This window comes from Colius striatus, chromosome 1 (assembly GCF_028858725.1).
Source record: "Colius striatus isolate bColStr4 chromosome 1, bColStr4.1.hap1, whole genome shotgun sequence".
Taxonomy (NCBI): domain Eukaryota; kingdom Metazoa; phylum Chordata; class Aves; order Coliiformes; family Coliidae; genus Colius; species Colius striatus.
In genome coordinates, this window is record NC_084759.1 from 58,546,198 (window position 1) to 58,566,376 (window position 20,179).

Here is a 20,179-nt window from a genome sequence, read left to right on the forward strand (position 1 = left end):
GCATGTCCTCCCCTCTTCTCTGTCCTGTATCTGAAAGGGTGGACTAGAGATGAATGTATCATTACATCTCCATTTACTGCACTGTAAGGAAATAACTTTTATCTTCATAGATTAGTTGCAACTTCATAAGTTTTGCGTTGCAGCCAGCCAAATAAAGACAGCCAGGTCTGTACAAGGACTAAAAGAAAATATTTTTTTTCTAGAGGATTTCCTTCTGGTCTTATTTTTATTATTATCTGGAAAGCCCAGATATTCTTTGCCCTGATTTGGAGCTTCTTGAATTTTACTTAGTGGTGGTGTGATTTATAGCAGTTTAGTTATTAAAATAGGATCAAATATGTTGATGTTATTGTCTCAAAAGCTACACTGCTTTCTTCTGGAAATACCAAATAATGAGTAACATAAATTCATAGGTCCAAAACTGAGCAAAAGATCGTAAGATTTAGCTCAAACAGACAATTTAGTTTTTCTTCTAACTTTTTTATATAAAAACATATCTTTTAAAAGGTGTTAGTGCAGTCAGTTTGAATGAGATGACTTGCTTTCTGATTAAACTGAGTTCAAATCCTTGACATGGAGATTTACAACATTCCTTGAAAAAAAAAATTATCTGCTTTAGGAATAATAATGTTAATATTTGGGAAACAAATTGTTTCCCAACAGTTTCAGGTAAATGTAGAGAGTGATCATATCCCGTCTCAGCCTCCTCTTCTCCAGGCTAAACGTTCCCAGCTCCCTCAGATGCTTCTCATCAGACTTGTTCTCCAGACCCTTCACCAGCTTTGTTGCCTGTCTCTGGATGTGTTCTAGCACCTCTTTCTTGGAGAGGCCCAGAACTGAACACAGCATTCGAGGTGCAGCTTTATCAGCACCGAGTACAGGGGGACAATCACTTCATTGGCCCTGCTGCTCACACTATTTGTAATACAGGCCAGGATGCCATTAGCCTTCTTGTCCACCTAGGCACACTGCTGGCTCATGTTTAGCTGACTGTTGATTAACACCCACAGATTTTTTTCCCACAGGACAGCTTTCCAGCCACCATGCCCCAAGTCTGTAACATGGCATGGGGTTTTTGTGGCCCAAGTGCAGGATCCGGCACTTGACCTTGTTGAACCTCATACAATTGATCTTGTCCCATCTTTCCAGCCTGTTTAGGTCCCTCTGAAGAGCCTACAGATGCTACAGTACAGCCCTGAATCCAGAACAGGATTGCCTTGCTTGAGGACAAACTTTAATCTCCTAAAATCTTGATTATTTGGAATATTGTATGGGATGAATGAGTTAATGTGTTTTACTTATCTCTGAGCTTACGCGGTCTTTTCAGTTGGAAACTCCAGTGCTCCAGAGCAGACAATGGTGTTTTAGTTTGTTCTGTAAAAGGTTACGATGTTTGCAGGAGAGAATGTACTTGAGGCATACTGTGATTTGTGGGAATCCAGAGTGCACCTTTGTCTCAGACACAGCAGCTTTATCAAAAGAAGCAGTATGAGCTTGAGCAAATTGTCTGTTCATCTTGCTTGCATGTGAAACACCGATGAGGACTACTGGTCTGGGATATACAGTTTCTTTCAGATCATTCAGACCTGTGAGTTTCCTGTGCTTAAAGACAGGAAAAAAAAAAAAATACTGATTTTTTTTTTTCTTGAAAATGGAAAGAACTCCTTACATATGTATTTCAAAACTGTGTTTTACACATTGAAGGACAGTGCTTGGGGAGGCAGTTGGATTGTGTTTATTGAATAGGCTGGCACATGGTTAATGACTTTTACCTAGAACGTAAAATATCCATACATTACAGATTGCTACATGACATAAATCACAGATGACAATGCAGAGCTCTCTGTTCTATTTGATTCATTATTATTCAGGCTCCCTTCTGTCACTAGGAAGGCAAGATCCTGAAGTGGTTGCTTCTTTGATTTAAATATAATAAATTTCTAGAGAATGCCTCCGTAACTTCACTGAATGGCTGATAGGTAGATAATAGAGTCTATTAGAAAGCCCATAGAGTTGATTAATAGTGTCTGATAAGTAACTTTTCCTTGGTATCAAGCTGGAAGTTGATTACAGTTCCTGCTTACCAGTCCAGTCACATCAAAAAGCTCTTGAAGAGCAGCATACAGGAGTGAGGTTGTATAAGAGGATGGTTGCTTGAATGTGCTCAAGATTTTTCTTCAGCAGAGTTGGGTGTTAAGCAGAAAACTAAGCAGCTTTTTATATCGTGTCATTTAAGAGTCTTAAGTTTGAAATTACACTCGAAAGCAGCTCTGTGAAGCCAAGAACAGAAGCGCATCAGCTCCTTTACTGCAGTGTAATTTATTGGCAGAAGACTTGGCATTAATTGAATTCTTTACATTCTTTACAAGGTAAATAAATAGTTTACATTTATACTGCTCCCTCACATTTATATGGTTATGGAGTGGAGAACCAAGAAAAAAGAATAAGTCCATCCCTGCAGTGAGTAAAGCACTGCTGATGAAAGTACTTTAGCCATTAAAATCAGGCTGAGGGGTTATGAGTGCTGATCTTCAGTTACAGCTTAATAAACGTAATGGAGAAGCTTTTCAAATGGTAACTAATTTTCCCTGCACCGAACAAAGGATTTTCAAATCCTTATACTGACCTTAGCATTGCAATTTGAGATGGATTTAAACTAATCTAGCCCGTTCTGTGAGTAAGAAGTATGTCTTTTTGAAACTGGAAGATCAGTAGACAATACATAATAACTTCTGACTTCAGAAGAGGGTATCACTAAAAAAATGCATTGGTCTGTGGTCCAGACACTGTGTCTTCAATTAGGCGAAAGTATTTGTATCACTGATTTATTCTGGAATTCAATTCAGCTGCATACGTTCAAATAAATTCTTATTTCTAATGTAATACAAGAAATCTAAATAATATGCATTGTTTGTAGCAGAATATCATGATGTATAGTAAAGTCATTATGTATAGCAGCAATGTGCATTATCGAAAGGTACTCTAGTTTCTGGTCTGATTCTTGTTATCATACATGGGGTGTAAATTAATGCAGTGTTTTTAACTGGATGAAGCTGCACTGATTTACACCATCCATGTTTCTGATTCTTTAAGTTCCAAAGCACTTGCTACTCACTGCATGCTTTTCACTCATATCTTTGTACTACTTTGAATGTGTTTAGCTAACCAACTTTAAAAGTAGCTATTTTTGATTTTTTAATGAATGATAATCTATTTAATAGTTCACTGAAGTTGTTGAAATATTTTATCTTTCTGAAAGTCAGGACAATTTCAGGTATCTAAATCACAACACGGTGTTTAATTGTAGTTATGAAGAGGGGCTAATATATCTTTAGAGAGACCAAGACTGGAGGTGAAGTGTCAGAGGACTGAAGTTAAATGCAGTGTACATCTCAAAGAGTTTTTTACCCTTTTGGCTTTAATGAGATCAAGATACTCAAAGACTATTGTTTAGGTAGCAGTCTCAAGAAGACACATTTACAGAATCTCAAATTGCCATTTTTCTGGATACTTTAGGCCTTCTGTGGTTTGTTTCTGTGAAAACCATAGTCCCTCAAACATCCACAAGCTTAATTACTTATTGTTTAAAATGCTATCAAAAGCAACATGAATGTTTACATAAGTAAAGAAAAACAAGGCTTAGTATTTGCAAATTTGTAGTTTTAAGCATTATGCACTGTAATTCTGTGTCACCTTATTTGAGTTAGTTAGTGAAATGAACAGACAAGTTTTTAAACATGCCATACTTTCAAAACACACTGTTCCCAGTGTCCAGCAGTTATTGCCTCCCTGAATCAAAAGAGCAAATATTTATATCACATGAAAAATCAAAATATAATATGTATAAGGGTAGTGACCAACTTTTTTGTAGTGCCTGTGTGAACATGTATATAGGCATTCAGCTTCACATTCTGGAAATGCCTCCTGACTTGGGATCCAGATTAGACAGGAACGGAATCACCTCCAGGCAGTGTGAATTTTTTTTAGGATGATTAGGCTCTCAACTTCAATACCAGAGCAAGTAACTAAAATTAAATGACATAAATCCATAAGAAATGGAGATATAAAGAAAGGTTTTATCAACATGGTTTCTGAAAAGAGGTATACACACACACACACAAAAAGTTCCTACATGCTGTTAGGTTTCTTGGGCTCAGATCACCTGGAGATAATGGAAGAAAATTCCTGTAGCAATATTATTCTTTCCTGATTATGTCCCATCACCCGTTCATGTTGTTCAGCAACTGTTGCTTGTAGTGCCAAAAAATACTTCTTCTCTCACCTTCGTGTTGAGAACTGGTGGCAATTCAAAGCAAGTGATTCCTCTTTGCTCCGAAATCTCTTGTTCATACAGGCAGGATCAAGCTAACAATTTGTGTTGGAATACAACTGGCACTCTGCCCAATCATGAGAAAATTGCTACCCTTTTTTGAACGGATTGTTTTGTAGCAGTGATTCTTCTCTTTTGAGTGGTTTGGGGTGGACCCAGTCAGTGAAGCAGCTCTACTCTAGCAAGCATTCTTTATTTTTCCTATTACAATGGTGGTGACTTCCTTTGTCCTGTGCTACTTAATAACTAATGTGTTATAATAAAAGGCTCTCTAGTTTTGATATTTCAGGGTTTCATAAAGATTTTTTTGTATTGTGTGCTGATGCAGACCTTTAAACCAAATACATGCCAACAATAATGTTTATTCCAGTTGTTATGCTCCAGTGCATCTCATTAAATGAATAACAAATTTTTTTCACTGTAAGCTTTTTCAGAGTTTTGATGGGAGACACTGCTAATGAGATATTCAGTGCAACATACCGTGACAATCATAGTGGCCTCATCAACACTATACATAACTGTAGTTTGTCATACACTGAGGCAAGAATCATTTGAAATAATCTTCAAATACCTTGTGTAATAAGATATAAACTCTTATGCAAATTGATTCAGAATGCAACCTGTCTCCCTACACATAAACCATTCCTTGTTACTACACTGCTTTCTGACTAGCATACTCAAAGTCAGTTCTGCAGCATGCCCAAAGAAGCTGGTGAAGGGTCTAGAGAGCAAGTCTGAAGAAGAGCAGCTGACAGAACTGGGATTGTTCTGCCTGGAGAAAGGGAGGACCAAGGGAGACCTTATAATTCTGTATAACTATCTGAAGAGAGGCTGTAGTGAGGTGAGGTCAGTGTCCCAAGTAACAAGTGATAGGATAAGAAGAAAATGACCTCAAATTGCACCAGGGAAGCTTTAGATTGGGGATTAGAGATTTTTTTTTTTCACCAAAAGCATTGCCAAGCTTTGGAACAGGCTGTCCAGGGAGGTGGTTGAGTTATCTCTGGAAGTATTTAAAAATGTGTAGATGTTGTACTTAGGGACATGGTTTAGTGGTGGAAATGGCAGTGCTAGGTTAATGGTTAGATGCAATGATCTTAAAGGTCTTTTCCAACCTAAACAATTCTATGATTCTATGATAGGATGTTTTGCATGTATCTTCTGTTATTTGAATGAGTCCCATACAAGTTTCAGTATGAGAATTTGTGGCATTTTTCTCTTATACTGAAAAGGATGGACCGACCTGCTGTACATGTTATCCTTTAGGAAGCTCTCATGAATTCTCTTTTGAGCCTGTCTGTAGCTAAGTTGTCTGTCTCTAAACAGTGACAAGTTACTGTCTAATAAAGTTTGGGATTCTAGCAGCTAATTTTTCCTGGAGTTTTTTTGTTTGTTTGTTTGTTTTTTTTTTTACAGATGAAACTGTCATTGCTGTTGGCAATGCTCAGTTAGGACAGAGGGTTGGCATACTTTGAACAGTAGAGCTTAATCCCAAGGACTGGGCTGACATAAACTTTGGGCAGTTCAACAAAGATATTTTGACGTCTGAGACAGGATAACCTTATGTATTGGTACAGGCTGGGAACTGGCTGACTTGAGTTGCAGTCCTTTTGAAGAAGATGCAAGGATTACAGTGGACACAAAGCTGAATGCCAGCCAACCCTACACAGTAGTTGTAAGTAAGGCAAATATAATGAGCTGTATGAGGAGTATGGCCAGCAGAGTGAGTCATTGTCTGTTTCTGCTTAGGCTAGTGAAGTTGCACCTGCAAGTCTGTAGTCTTCATACCTCCAGTGTAAGATGGACATTGAGGAAGTGGAGTGAAGGCAGAAGAAGGCTACCAGGATAATTACAGAAATGACAAAACTGAACTCTTCTCAGTAGTGACAATAGTAACAAGAGATAATGGCCACCAAAAAAATCCAAGGCATTTTTTTCAAAAAACAGTGCAACACTGGAACAGGTTACCCAGAAAACTTGGAAGAATCTCTTGACAGAGATTTTTAAGACAAGATGTGATTACCTGATCTGATGTTGGTAGTTACTCCTCTGCTCAAAGTGCTACTAAGCAATCCACAGAATTTCCTCTAGAATATATCTATATCGCTCCTGGGTCTAAGTCCAGCTTTCTTGGGGTAATAGCCAGGAAACTCTGTATCTTGTGCCATTGGTGGTTCCCCATACTCAGTAGACCATACCAGGTTCTAAAACTAGGACTGTTGGAATGCCTTAAAAGATGGGCAACCAAAACTTCAATTCAGAGAGTTTGCCTTGTCTGCATCTATACTGGGTTGTTTAATCCAGGCTTAACCTGATAAGGTTGCTGACCTGCAGCCGTTATATCCATTCAGATACTGATCTCATCTGGGATGTGTCAGGTTCCAGATGTGCTGAGAGGCAAAATCCCATCTGCATCTCATTACTTCTCAGATGAGACCAGTGCCCAAGTGGATTGAGTCCTCTTCTGAATCTGCTTAAATTGTTTGGCTCCATCCACACATTGGTACATGTAAGACCAGTTCTGGCAGTCAAGCACTGTTCTTCAGGTAGCAAATAGATGGGCACTCATGCAGACTGAAAGTCATCTCAGTGGAGAGGCAGAAGACACTAAGCCAGCCACATCCTTCCTGAAACTGGAATCTGGCTGTATGAGCTCTTTTCTGCTGTGTTCTATTTGTCCGAGAAGTTAAGCTAATTTGTTTGATTTTTCATCCTAAGGGGATGCCGTGATTTAACCCCAGAGGAGCAGAGCACCACAGCAGCAAAAGTGTCCTACAGCTTTCACCAGTCTCAGTTGCGATGTGGCAGCAAAAACTACCCATTCCTAGTAAAAGCAGAAGCTGTACATGACTGAAGCTAAGAAAAAGCAGAGATATGATTAGGTTTAGTCTGTTGTCAGCAAACCATACCGATTTACAGCAAACACTAGAACAACTGCAATTCTCACCCTCAGTTGAGTTTTCGAGATATAGATGACAATTTCATTTGTAATCTGTTGTATCCCAAATGCATGGCTGCTCTTTCTTCCTTTCATAAAGAAGAAGGAAGAAACAGAGCAGAGGTAAAACTCTTGTACAGATGGGATCTTAGCTGCATTGTCAAACATGGTTTAACATAGCAAGTTGGTTTTCCCTCTGAGACTTTAAGCCTGGCTGGCAGGCACTATACCCAAATTTAGAAGTGTTAGGGTGTAAGCTTAGAATCTTACTAGCCAAAAATACTGTGTAGACTTAAGACATGAGTACTGAAATATTTTATACAAAGCACAACAGTTCTAATAGGGAAGATTTGAAATTGGCTCATTCCCCAGCCCTGTAGTGACAGAAAGGAGACACAGTTGCAGGCTACCCTGAGCTGAGGATGGTCTGAGTGCAAAGCTTCTATTTGATTGAATACTGTGAACACTGAGTCTGAAGGAGAGAATAAAGTTACATTTTTTGCAGATTTACAGAGCTACCCTTTCATTCCCTTCTGTTTTCTGATGTGTGCTCAGAAATGAAACATATCATTTAAGGTCAAAAGGAAAATTTAGTTTTATACAGAAGGAGTTCTTGCCTTTTGATGTGCAAAAGGAAGGGTTTATGTTTTGTCTTAATGCAAGCCAATGCTTGTTTCCAGTTTTTTGTTTGACAGCTCATTTTCTTTTAACTAGAAGGATATGCTAAGAAAGGAACAGAAATTATAGGGAGGGAAAGGGTAGTTTATGTTAAAAGAAGATGACTGACCCATAGAATTGTATTCTGTGTTTGACTCTGTCATGGTGTTCTCAAGAAAGCACTGAGCATTTTTTGCATAAATGTATGCTCCTCAACTTTGGGAAGTCTGATTTGAGACCTTGGATTGTATTTCATAGTGACTATGCATAATATAGAATAGAATATGTATTTTATAATATAAAATAACAAATATATAATTTAATAGATATAGAGTGTTTGGCATGCAGACCTAGGACTATCACTTTGATAGTGTTTTATTATGACATTACAATACATAGTAGTTTATATAATACTGTACCTCTAAAGCAAAAGTTTCAAGCAAAGAATCTAGAATTCTTGAATTCAACACCCAAAATTAGTGATTGAAAAATAAAATCATTGTCTTTCAGTTCTTCAGTAGAGAATGTAGATAGGAATGCCCCTTTATCCTTCTCATTTTTAATGAAAATAACTATTTGTGAAGCATTTAAATGCTGTAATGATATGAGCTTTACAAAAGCCTGTCAGGAAAATACTAATTATGCCTTCAGAGCATGATTTTAATGGTATCCAGTAGATTGGACATGTATTGTCAACAACAAGGAGAAAACAAAGTGGTCATTTAGTCAGCACTATTCTGCTAGTGCCCTGAATGAGGTAGAAGTCCTTTGATGATGTAATTCAGGATTTAGTAAAATGAGTAGACAAAATCAGGCCTAATTTAAGTTGTGCAATAATACCTAATCTTGTCATTTCTTAACTGCCCAAGGTGATTTGAATCTATATCTCCTTCAAGTGCTCTTCCATCAAACTAAGGAGAGAAAACCTCTTGTCTGGGCTGCTAATAGACCTTACATATTACAAATTTGGGCATCTAACCCCATATGTAAAAAAATTAAGTATGTATATAAAGTAGAACATGAGAATCAGAAGTGATTGAGTGGTCTCCAGCCACGACATCAAAGGATCTTCGGGTAGGTTATCTGGTATATCATTGACGTATATGGATTCACATCCAAGGACTCAGGTAATAAAGTACTTGACAACCTACTAGTCTCCTTTTGTAACAGAACTGCCACCTGAAAAGCAACTGTCTTTTACAGTCTTCACCCTTGGTGGAAAAGAGAACATACTGGAAAAGAACATCACTGTTATTGCAATGTCAGTAAAAATACCAGATTTAATAGCAACAACAAAAGAGGAAATCTGACTCAAAGGTAATGCTATGAATGTTAGGATTAACTGAACCAAAGACCCATTTGTGATCTGTTTCTATAGGAATTTTTCAGAATATGACAGTTTCATTTGAAGATTCCATTTGGATGGCTATATACAATGCAAAAAAAAAGTCATATACATAGTTCGGAATCTGAAATTACTTTGATGTTTCTAAATGATGGTTGCCTGTGTACCTACTGCATGCTAATGTAACTGATATGATGATTTTGCTTCTCACTGAGTAACAGGAATTTGCTAACCTAAAGAAAGGTGAACATGAATAAAAAGGAAGCATGGGCGTCAGACTGACATTCCTTTGCATACACTCTCTTGTTTGTGAGCAAATGTGAGCCACTTGAATTACAATGGATTATTTAGATATCTTGCCTATCTCACTTTTGAAGTTTTACACCTCTTTCTATTTGCATTTATTGACATGAACTGGGATAGCTTTTAAAAAATGCATTGGTGATTTAATGGCATTAAATGGAATTAGTTATTTTCCAAAAGTTGACAATGACATACTCTATAATAGTCAGCATCGGTCCTGTAGGAGGAGCTCGGAAGAAAATTAGTAGAGGTTTCATGGCACGTGTGAAAACATATTCTAAATTCCATAACCTAATTGTGTTTGTCTTTAACTTCTTACAGGCTGTTTCCAGCTATGTAATGTTTTTCGGTCCCATGAGATGGAAATTGAGCAGTGCTTGCTGGAGTCCCTCCCTCTCGGCCAGCGGCAGCGGCTGGTGAAGCGGATGCGCTGTGACCAAATAAAGGCATATTACGAACGAGAGAAAGCTTTCCAGAAACGAGAGGGCTACGTGAAAAAACTGAAACATGGAAAGAATCATCGAGTTCGTTTTAATCTTGCTGATATGATACAGGATGCAATCATACGTCATGATGATAAAGAAGGTACTCAGTAGTACTGAACTGCTTTTTCTTTTTGTATAGCTAAAAGTTTCAAGGGCAAAGCTTCCCTGTTCTGCTTACTTTTCTTTAAGAATAATACATTTTTACATGCTAGTAATCATAAAGCGACTGTTGTAATAGAATAGACAAGTGTGTATTGCATACAATGTATTGTAGCTTGTTACTGAAATAAGGTGTGGAGAATAAACCTTCAGAAACCTGATGAATTTATTCTGAGGTTCATATGTGCATAAACTAAGATATTTCAAAACCAGTAAGGACTATGATCATTATTACATGTGGCCTTTTATATACCTACAGGATCTATGCAATTTAACACAAGTTATTTGACAATTAGTTTCTCGATGTTAGAATCTGAAATGATTAAAGTTATTAGTGACAGTGGCCAGACTAGAGTAATGAGATGGTTTTGACTCATAGTCACTCCAGATAGTGGGTCATCTTTCTGATTGTGAAATGAAGTTTATGTCCTTTTAAAATATATAATCACCTTTTAAGCCTTCTTTTTTTTTTTTAGTTTCCTGGCATTGTTTTAATTCCTGGTGCAGCCAATAGTAATTCAAGGAGTTTTAGCATTTAGTCCTCAAAAGGGGACCACACCTTACAGTAAAGAATTCTTAAGTTTTAGAAGTCCCCAGGAATCCCCATACTGTTTTTGTGGGAAGGATATCAGAAAAGAACTGATGAAATGCTTTTAGCAACTCCTTTGCAAACAGATTTTATGTCAGTTCTTCTGTAATCGTATTATCACAGAACTACCTGGTTAAGAGAGGCTCTGAAATAGTTACATCATGCAAACGAACTTATAGTTTCATATAGTTACATCATGCAAAAGACAACTTTCTCCTAACTTTTATCACTTTGATTAGCTCTGTTTTTTTTACTCAATTCTGAATTGTCATTTTAATGGACATTTGCTATGACTGTCATAGCTTATCAATGAGGCACAGATCTACGCCTTTAGGAAATACAAGAAATTAATAGAAGAGCCCAGGGCATTGTTTATAACTAAGTTACAAATACAATTCATAACTTTTCATTCCACTCTCCTAGTGTATAAAAGTACAGGGATTACAAGTGAAGCTCTTTGTCTCTGTTCCCATAGCTCCAAACTTTCTAAAAACCCAGCAGAATATTAGATAAGACTTTTAGCATTCTGTAAAAGTCAGATACTTGAGGCTGTTTTTGACATTTATGTTGAAGAAATGTAGCTTGCTTATCGGAGTGCTGATGAGGGGCATGAAGAGTGTTTTCATAGAATCATAGAATTATAGAATAGTAGGGGTTGGAATGTTGCCCATACTTGGCCTTGAGCTGTACCTGAGTAAGAACAGAAAGTTCAGCAACTGCTGAGACTGAATAGCATGAGTATAAATGTAAGATACCTCAAGCAGAGGGAAGTAAGGTGGGGGAAAACTAGGGATGATGTCCTGCACTTGAAATATATAAAATAGGTGTCCAGAAGTGAGGAGCCTAAATAGCCTGCAGATAACCCCAGTAGGACTAACAACACTATTCTGAAGTGTGATTGTTGTCTTTAAGCAGATTGGGGACCTGCAAGCACCTGTTTGTTGTGATTTTAGCCAGAAGTTCCCAGACCCTGTTTACTTTGATGTGAGCAATACTGTACTAAGAACTGTTATCATGTGAGCCAATGAAAACAAAACCAATTTAAAAAAAAAAAAAAAATCAAACCATGGCTCTTTAGTGATTATATCTACATTAGGATTTCAGTTCAAATTAGACAAATGCTTTTGTAGTAAAAAATCATATCCATTTACTGTGTTTGGTCTTGTTTTATGGAGCAAATAGACTAGATTCCTTTCAGACGGAACTGAACTGGAAGATGTGTTCTGGAAGCACACCTAGTGCCTCCGAACAGGAATGGCTTTTCAGTCCATAAGGCCAGGCTAGACACAGGTTGAAGTAATCCCACTGAAACAGTTTTATCTGGGGAAGCTGGATTTTTGGCACCACCTGTTTATTTTTATTTATTAATATTTCAGTCATTTATTCAGACATTCATCATTCATATCACTCAAGGCTATTTACTAATAAGTATATATAGCCAGTAAACTAATTGTAATGGATTGTTATAATTGTATTGGATATTCTTCACCTCACTGCAGTTTCACATCAACTTGATCTATACAGCTGGAATTAAATACTCCTCCAGCTGATGTCTTCCATAGAAAATGAAGATCTGAACTCTCCTCTTTACTGGGCCTTATAGCAAAAATGACTGTAATATAGGGCTCCAAATGGGAATGAGCACATACTTCCTGGCTTTTCAAATATCACACCATCTCTTCAGCTCCCTGCTTTTGGTAAAACAGCCTAGGGGAATGAGAAAGAGTTTGTAATACTGGGTTAAGTGAACAAAGGTGGGAGATAGGTTTTAACAGCGTATTAGCCTTCTTCCCATAATGTCTAGTCTCTAGGATCTGGCTTTTACTGCACAGTGCTCAGTAATTAACAGCATTTGCAATTGTGCTCAGTTTGAATATAAGGAACCAAAATCAGTAATTAGTGTTTTAAAAATGCATCTCTTTGGAAAAGCTGGGCATTGAAGAAGCATTTTTTAAAAAGTAGCTCAATGCAAGTAAGTATCAGAGAAGTACCTTAACATAAATTAGTAATCATAATTTAATGACTTTGAATAAACTGTTTTCTACTCTATGAAAATTAGTTGTTATCCTGGGAAAAAATTGGATTCAGACTGATGCGAATATTGTATATTTTGGAATAAATGCTGAATGTAAACAAGATGAGTACTCAAAGTCTTCAAAAGTTCAGTTTTGTTTGCTCAATGTTGATAATCAGCAGCAGGGTATCTTAATGCAGTTTGAATGTCTTTACTTTTTCAGAGATAATTTTAATTCAAACTAGACGTTTTGTTTATAATGAGATATTTCATAACAAGCGTAAAGGTGTTGTACAATGGATTCAATACCAAAAGAGCTTTAGTCAACTAATTTTTTGAACTTGAATTGAGATTGCTTTGAAGAGATGAATTCCATTCAAGGTATAATGTAACTCAGCTGGTTGTGAATAAGCCCTATCCTGTCATTCAGGATATATGGGCTGACTGTGGTATCCAAGAAGAGGCCTATGCAACCTGGATACTTTAAATAACTGGATACAGATAGACTGAGTTATTTTTGTGATTACACTATTTTTTTTTCTGATCCTTGAGTTCAAAGTACTTAAAAGTCCTCAGACTTCACAGCTTTCAGGGTGTGGGGGCTTTGTAAAATGAAACTGAAAATTAAGGCTAAATTTCTGGGATTCATACAGATTTCCTCCAGTTTTACCCTTGGAAGAGGGTGTACAGCAACAGAATTACAAAAGAGTAGACTCATCCACAGAGAACTGCAGTTGAGACTGTTTTCTTCAATTTTTAGACATATTTAAGAATCTGCCAAAACTGTGTGCTTCCTCATTCTTTAAATTGAAGCACTTCCAAAGTCTGCTTGACTATCTTGAGCTCCTCTGAGACTATGAAGCAGAATTCTGTTTGTTGATAAATTCTAGACTAGTTTTACTTGGTTTGAGGCATGATTATAAATAAAATCTATGCCACTTACACATACTGATTAGTAGAAAATGTAGAATAAGTTGTGTGGAGCTCATAGAAGAGCAACAAAACGGTGCAGACTTACGAGAGTGATAAAGTAATGCTCACATCTGAATAGGTTTGAATGCAGCTTGTAACAACCCAGGAAGAAAGAACACAATTCCACAGATATAAAAGACAGCTAAAGAGGGACGTTTTACAGTTCTGGGAAGGGAGGGGTTTCCAGTTCTACTTTTCTACTAAAGTGTAATGTAGAAAGAGAGCACAACAAAAGAATATGATAGAAGTAGCTTCCCAGGTAAAGTCCAAAGGCATATTGCTTATGGAATATCATAAACTATACAGACTGGACAGCACATTTTGAAGTGGTGAGTAGTCTGGTTCAGTAAGTGAAATACATGAATATATATAAAGGTTCATTTATAATATGACTAGTGCAGAGACATTTTGCACCTGAGTCTGATTGGAATTTCACTCCTAAGAATTCATTGTCTTTGTTATTCATGAACAATGTAATATATCTTCTCCAAAATGACTAAAGCAGCTGCTACTGTGCACACAATGCATCTCTGATACTGCATGTGAATAGATGCGACCATTAGTTTGCATTAAAATTAATTGTAGGATGGGCTTTTAGAAATTTTTAGCAATGGCATGCTTTGTCTCAGGTTTAGAAATTAAATATATGCTCATTACATTTCTCACAAAGGTAAGAAACTAGCAAAATGTTGTAGCTTTGTTCTGTTTGGAGGCATTGACATACTTAATTGTGTTTTTTTAACTATTGTTCCTAACTGATATTTAGCCTTTTATCCAACTCAAGGAGACAGAAGAGAAATTCTCCTTCTCTTTCTCCTTGCAGGTTCCTGCAATTTCATTTTTAAAGTAATATATTTTTTAGTGCTGTTGATGGACCACATTCACCCACACTAACAGTGAGCATACTGAGAGATCTGAAACTATCATTGTCAATGATGACGTGTAGAAGCAGAAGCTGGTGAATAAGTGAACACAGTGTTTTCTGAAACTGACTTTGTATATCTTTGCAGCTGGCAAGGAAAATATCTGTAGTTTGTTTGCCTTTAAATCTTACATGGCTTTGTTCTATGAGATTTTAAGTATCTACTAATAATTAGTCATACATTTCTATTGCAAATTGGGAGATACAGCCAAGCAGGCTTCTGCATCCCATTCCTTCCCACTGTGAAGTTTGCACCTACACTTAGCATTAATGTGGACTCAGATTTTCTTCTCTAGTACATGTACTCTTATATTTGCTGAGCCTGCACATCAACTAGGACTCATGGTCCAGCAAATAGTATATGAACTGAGCAGGCAGGAAATAAAATGAATGAATCAGAGCCTGAGCTTCTGCTTCAAACACAAGGCAGTCATGCCGAATGGATCTTAGTGTTTTGGCTCCTTGAGAATAAGGGATATGCATCCTTTGTGAAGCAGTGGTGGAGTTATTGCCACTGACAACAACAGGTGCTTTGAAAGAGGTGATTTTTTGAGCGTGAACAGAGAGATAAACTTGCTATGATGGAAACGGTAACTGAAAGTGAATGTGACAGTCCAGTATCTGAAATCTAATGGAAGTAGGAAACGAAAGCACTGGGTTTAGTTTCAGTCATCTTTTGGTTTATTCTGTTACGGAGATTTTCAGACATCTTGTAAATTTATCCCAATCATAGTACTGCCAGAAATTCTGTACATGTAGTATCTTTTGTTATGAAAACTCATAAGCTGTAAAGAAGTCATGAAGGTCTGCCATGCTGGCAGAGTGTGAAAGGTCAGGGTTGGAAGTCCAGAGAGCCATCAACTCAGTTGTGAGACAAAAGAGTTACTTCTGTGAAAATCAGCATTTCTAAAGGGAAATACAGATTCTCTAAACCTAATTAAAGTCCATTTCATCCTTTTGATGGGCAATATGCTGATTCTGTGGCAGCAGATGCCTGGTTTAAAAAGCAGGAGATCCCAACATCCTACTTTTGCTGTTGTGTTCACTGTTGGGAGTGGGGAGGGAGGGAGAAGGGAGGGGTCCTAGTCTCAGCAACTGACTGACTGCAGAGTAGTGCTTAGGGAAGGGGAAAAAACAGGGATTTCATCTAACTTTGCCCTCCCCTGTATCTCAAGCCATTTGAAAGATTTAATGCTGTTGTGAGATATGGTAGAATGAGGACATTTGGGAGGACTGGAATAATCAATGTAACAGAAAGTTTTAATATTATTAGTTATTTTTTGTAAGCACTGTATAATGTATGATGTTATGATAATTTTCAGTTCCCCTAATTAAAGGGGTGTGTAAGGAAGTATAAAGGAGGTACAGGTGGGGCTGGTGCTGGAGTGTAATTTGCATCCTAACAACTTTGGGTTATAAAAAGGGCCCAGGGGGAGGGAAAGCAAAATCTGTTCAAAAGAACGATGTGTCTTTAATTTGAGGTGGCAGATAAGCTGACCATTAGCTTTCAATCTTTAGGGGAATGCACCAAAGATGTTACTGTGACCATTCCTATTCAGAGGAAAAAAAAAAAAGAATTTGAAACAGAAACTGAAGCTTAAACTGAGCTGAAGTAAACCCCACTTTTTATTGTTTCCTTGCATTGTTTCCAAACCTACTAACTTATTTCTGCATCTTATTACAATAGACCTGATTTTGCTTTGCTGTTCTTTTTTCCAGTACTAACCACCTTGGCTGGTTACAGACAAATTGTTCTACAAAACAATGGGTTGCACTGCTTATGTCTAGCCAACATATCAGGGCAAACTATACTGATCCTCAGACACCAGGTTTAAGAGTTGCCAGCAATCTTTTTAAATAGTTGCAAGAGCCAGGATGTGAGCTGTGGTGACAGGTTTGTGAACAGGTAGGTGAAGCCTGTTGTTAGGTAGCAGGAAACTGGAGGGGCAGGCTGAGGAGTGAAAACCACTGAGAGTGTGTGACATAGACTATTCATTGCAAACATTTCTATAATTAAGAAGAGTGGGAATATATTCAGTTAACCTGTCTGCCCTTGGGATTCTGACTTTCAACCTACCTTTTTAGATGTTTGATGACACCTCTAATTCATAAACTGATTGCAGGCAGCTTTTCTGATTTACTCTGTTGCATGTGCTGGGATGAGTGGTTAGAAAGTGAGGCTCTGAGCATGGCAATGCCTTGTTTTTTAAAAATCACCAAAGCCTTGGATGAGGATTGCTTTTTTTAATGTGTCAGTAGTTCAGAGGAATCTTTGCTACTAGACAGGATTGAAGGTTAAAAGATTATGTTTACTAAAGACAGAGAATTGCAGTCATAGAACAGATTTACAGAAAGACACAGCAATAATAAGAAGAAATAAGAAAACACATTATTATACTTAATATTTAGGAAAGAGGTTAAAATTAGTTGTAGTATTAAATCTGCCAAGTTACGTCTTTATCATTAAGCCATAAAAACCCTCCGTCTTGAGTTAAAAAAACAAGTGACTCTTGAAGGACCTCTGTGTAAAGAAAGTTCAGAACAATCTTCTGTGCATCCCACTTTACAATAACCCACTTGTTTACTTCCACCTTGAAAAATCTTCTTGCTCTGTTTCTTATTAATTTTTAATTAATTTTTAATATCAGCTTCTTTCATTCCTTTCTCCTCCCAAAGGCAGTTTAATTAGCATTTCTTTTGCATGCTGTTTCTTTCAGCTGCAGCCTTCTGAAGAGGCAGGGGTAAAATTTTAAAAGTGATATTATAAGAAATATTAAATACATGGAGGATTCTCCTAGCAAAATATAAACTTGTTATATATGTATTATCCCAAAAGAATAAAGGGCATAAATATAACACAACTGATGAATCAGGATTATGTTGTGTAATCTGTGTAGTTTTACCCAGTTTTCTATGTGCCCTTGATTTTACACTTCCCTTTGGGAGAAGTGTAAAAGAAAATCTCACTTCTCACCAATCATTCCAGCCCCAAGCAGGATAAAATGGCAAACGGCTGTAGTATGTTTAGTATGCACATGTAAACCTTCATGACAAAAGAAAGCCCCCCAAAATAAAGAATCTAAATCTTGTGTCAAAAGTGTATTAATAGAAAATGAGATCAATTTCAGCAATTAGTAGTTTGTTGCGTAATGATATCATGACGAGGAACAACAACAACAAAATCAATTTAATCTAATCTCGGTTTGAGGAATTTAAAACATATCATAGTCAAGGACATTTGAAACAGAACTCTGGGGCAGCTAAAATGTTTTTGAGAGATTACACACTCTGTATTTCCTAACATACTCTGTATTTCCTTACATTAAGATACTCAGTCCTTGTTAAAATTTAAAACACAAATAGGTTTTTCAGGTTTTATAATGCTTTGTTTAAGGATTGTGCTAGTAGTACTTAATATATTTGAATTTTAGATTGTTACTTGCTCTCATTCTAAACTTCACCTAACCTTTTTTTTTTTTCGTCTGTACTAGGAAAGCATGTGAAATTTACTATGTATGTAATAATAGAAACGTTCGCCCGTACAGAGCTATTTTGTGAATCAGAGGAGAAATCTGTACGTTGGACGATAATCTACAAGTGACTGTTGATAAATGTTGATTTACTAGGAAGTATTGTGGAAGAAATCATGATATATATGTATGGTAATTTATACAATTTAATATTTATTGCCCAATCCTTACGAGACATGAACACTAGACACAGAATAGTAAAGTCAAGAATATTCAAAATTAATGAAGTACACAAAAATTTGCTCAATTGGGTCTCTTAGAAAGAAAAATTTATAGTGTAAATGAATATATCCACAAAACAGACTCATGAATGCATTCTGTGTTGTGAGCTCATATGTCTGTAACTTTGGAATACACTAACACAGCTGACTGTCAGACACGCTGCTGGTGATTTAATCAGCTCTGTATATAGAAAAATGAAGCATCAATCAGCCATCTCAATCCACCCATTCATTGATGTAGAAGCTGTCTTGAAGGCCCAGGAGGTTAGAGGCACATTTAAAACCAGAGCAAGTCTTCAATCCTATAAGTTCAGCATGGTTGTTAACCTTGTTCAGCTCCATGTGTGCTGAATTTAGCAACACAAGGCACCTTTTTGTTATGATGCAAAGAAACATAATGCCTTTAGTTATTGGGTAACAGATGTTAAGTAATTAAAGCAGCCCATTTCAAAAGCAATCATAAAATCACAGGGAGATGAAATTTGAATACATTTGAATTCCTACAGGATTCTACATGGGCTTTTGGGTTTTTTTTTTTGTTCATGTGTTTACATTTTTAGTAATTTGATAAAGCTGAGATGAGAACTGAATGTTCAGCTCTTTACTGTTGATAAAAAGATGTATGACTCCTAATATACAACACTTTATTAATGGGAAAATGTGAAACTCACACAAAAAAAAAGGTATAATATATGAAAAAAAGTAAAGGATATGCTTGATAGTGTAGATATTATCTAGCCCTTTTGTTCTGTCAACTGCTTAACCATAGGAGTGCATCTGCTCCCTGACTGCTTTTCTCTTAGTCTTGAAGTCTTGCTGGGTTATTTCAGCTGCAGTTTTTGTTTCTGCACATGCCCAGAACTACTTTGATTTGAACAGCTGTCCTCTGCCTGTACCAAGTAGGGAACTAAAGGCAAAGCATCTCTCCATTTTGGGTCCCCTTCTTAGGAGGGAGATTCACATCAAAAGTAATTCATCTGTTTAACCATCAAATTGAATTATAGCTTCCTCCTTTTCTTCACGAAACTGAGGTGGAAGCTGTTACCCACTCTTTTTTCCTAGCCTACAGCTTGTGCTTGTGTGTTGCTCTGAGAGCCATTTCAGATCTGTGGATTTCTCTCTCACACTGCTGCTTCTTGCCTTTGCTCTCCCCAGCCCCCCACCTCAAGTCTGTTGAGCAGTGTCTGTCCTAGCATGGCTTTCTCCCGAGGAAGGGGCCTGAGAAGCAAATTGAATCAAGGTGGTCTTGCTTGTTGCATAAAAATTAAACTGTAGAAAGTTGACTGCCTAGTAAGCAGTTACTCAAAACCCCTTGATATTGTCATCATCTCCGCTATTAACTATTTTTAAAACAGTGGTATGTACTGGAATTTTTGCAGCCCTGTTTCACATGTTTAAGCTCTGAATAAATCAAGATTGAGATATGTGTTTGAATTTGGATGCCCATTTGATGTTTTTGAGTATCTCTAATTTGACCTTCAAGTATTTGTTGGATGACCCCACTGAAAAGTATGTCTTTTCCTTGTTAATACATAGGGGTTTTAGAAACTTGGATTTGGGATTTTTCTTTGAATTGCAAATCTCTAAAATGTAGGTTTGCTTTTTATGTTGGTAAGTCCATGCTTGCACTTTAACCACCTAAGTCCAAACAAGAACACATTTGGTTTACTCAAAATTGTAGTCTTGAATGTTGCCTCAATTACAAGTGTAAAGAATA

General features: G+C 37.0%; 1 protein-coding gene across 1 annotated transcript in view; it reads left to right on the forward strand.

Moving 5' to 3' along the window:
• Window positions 1-20,179, forward strand: part of MYO16 (myosin XVI) — a 374,343-nt gene that overhangs the window by 90,159 nt on the left and 264,005 nt on the right. Inside the window, exon 2 of the mRNA XM_061996543.1 lies at window positions 9,892-10,155. Within this exon, the coding sequence (XP_061852527.1) occupies window positions 9,930-10,155 (226 nt within the window). The 5' untranslated portion in view covers window positions 9,892-9,929. The remainder of the gene's footprint in view (window positions 1-9,891; window positions 10,156-20,179) is intronic.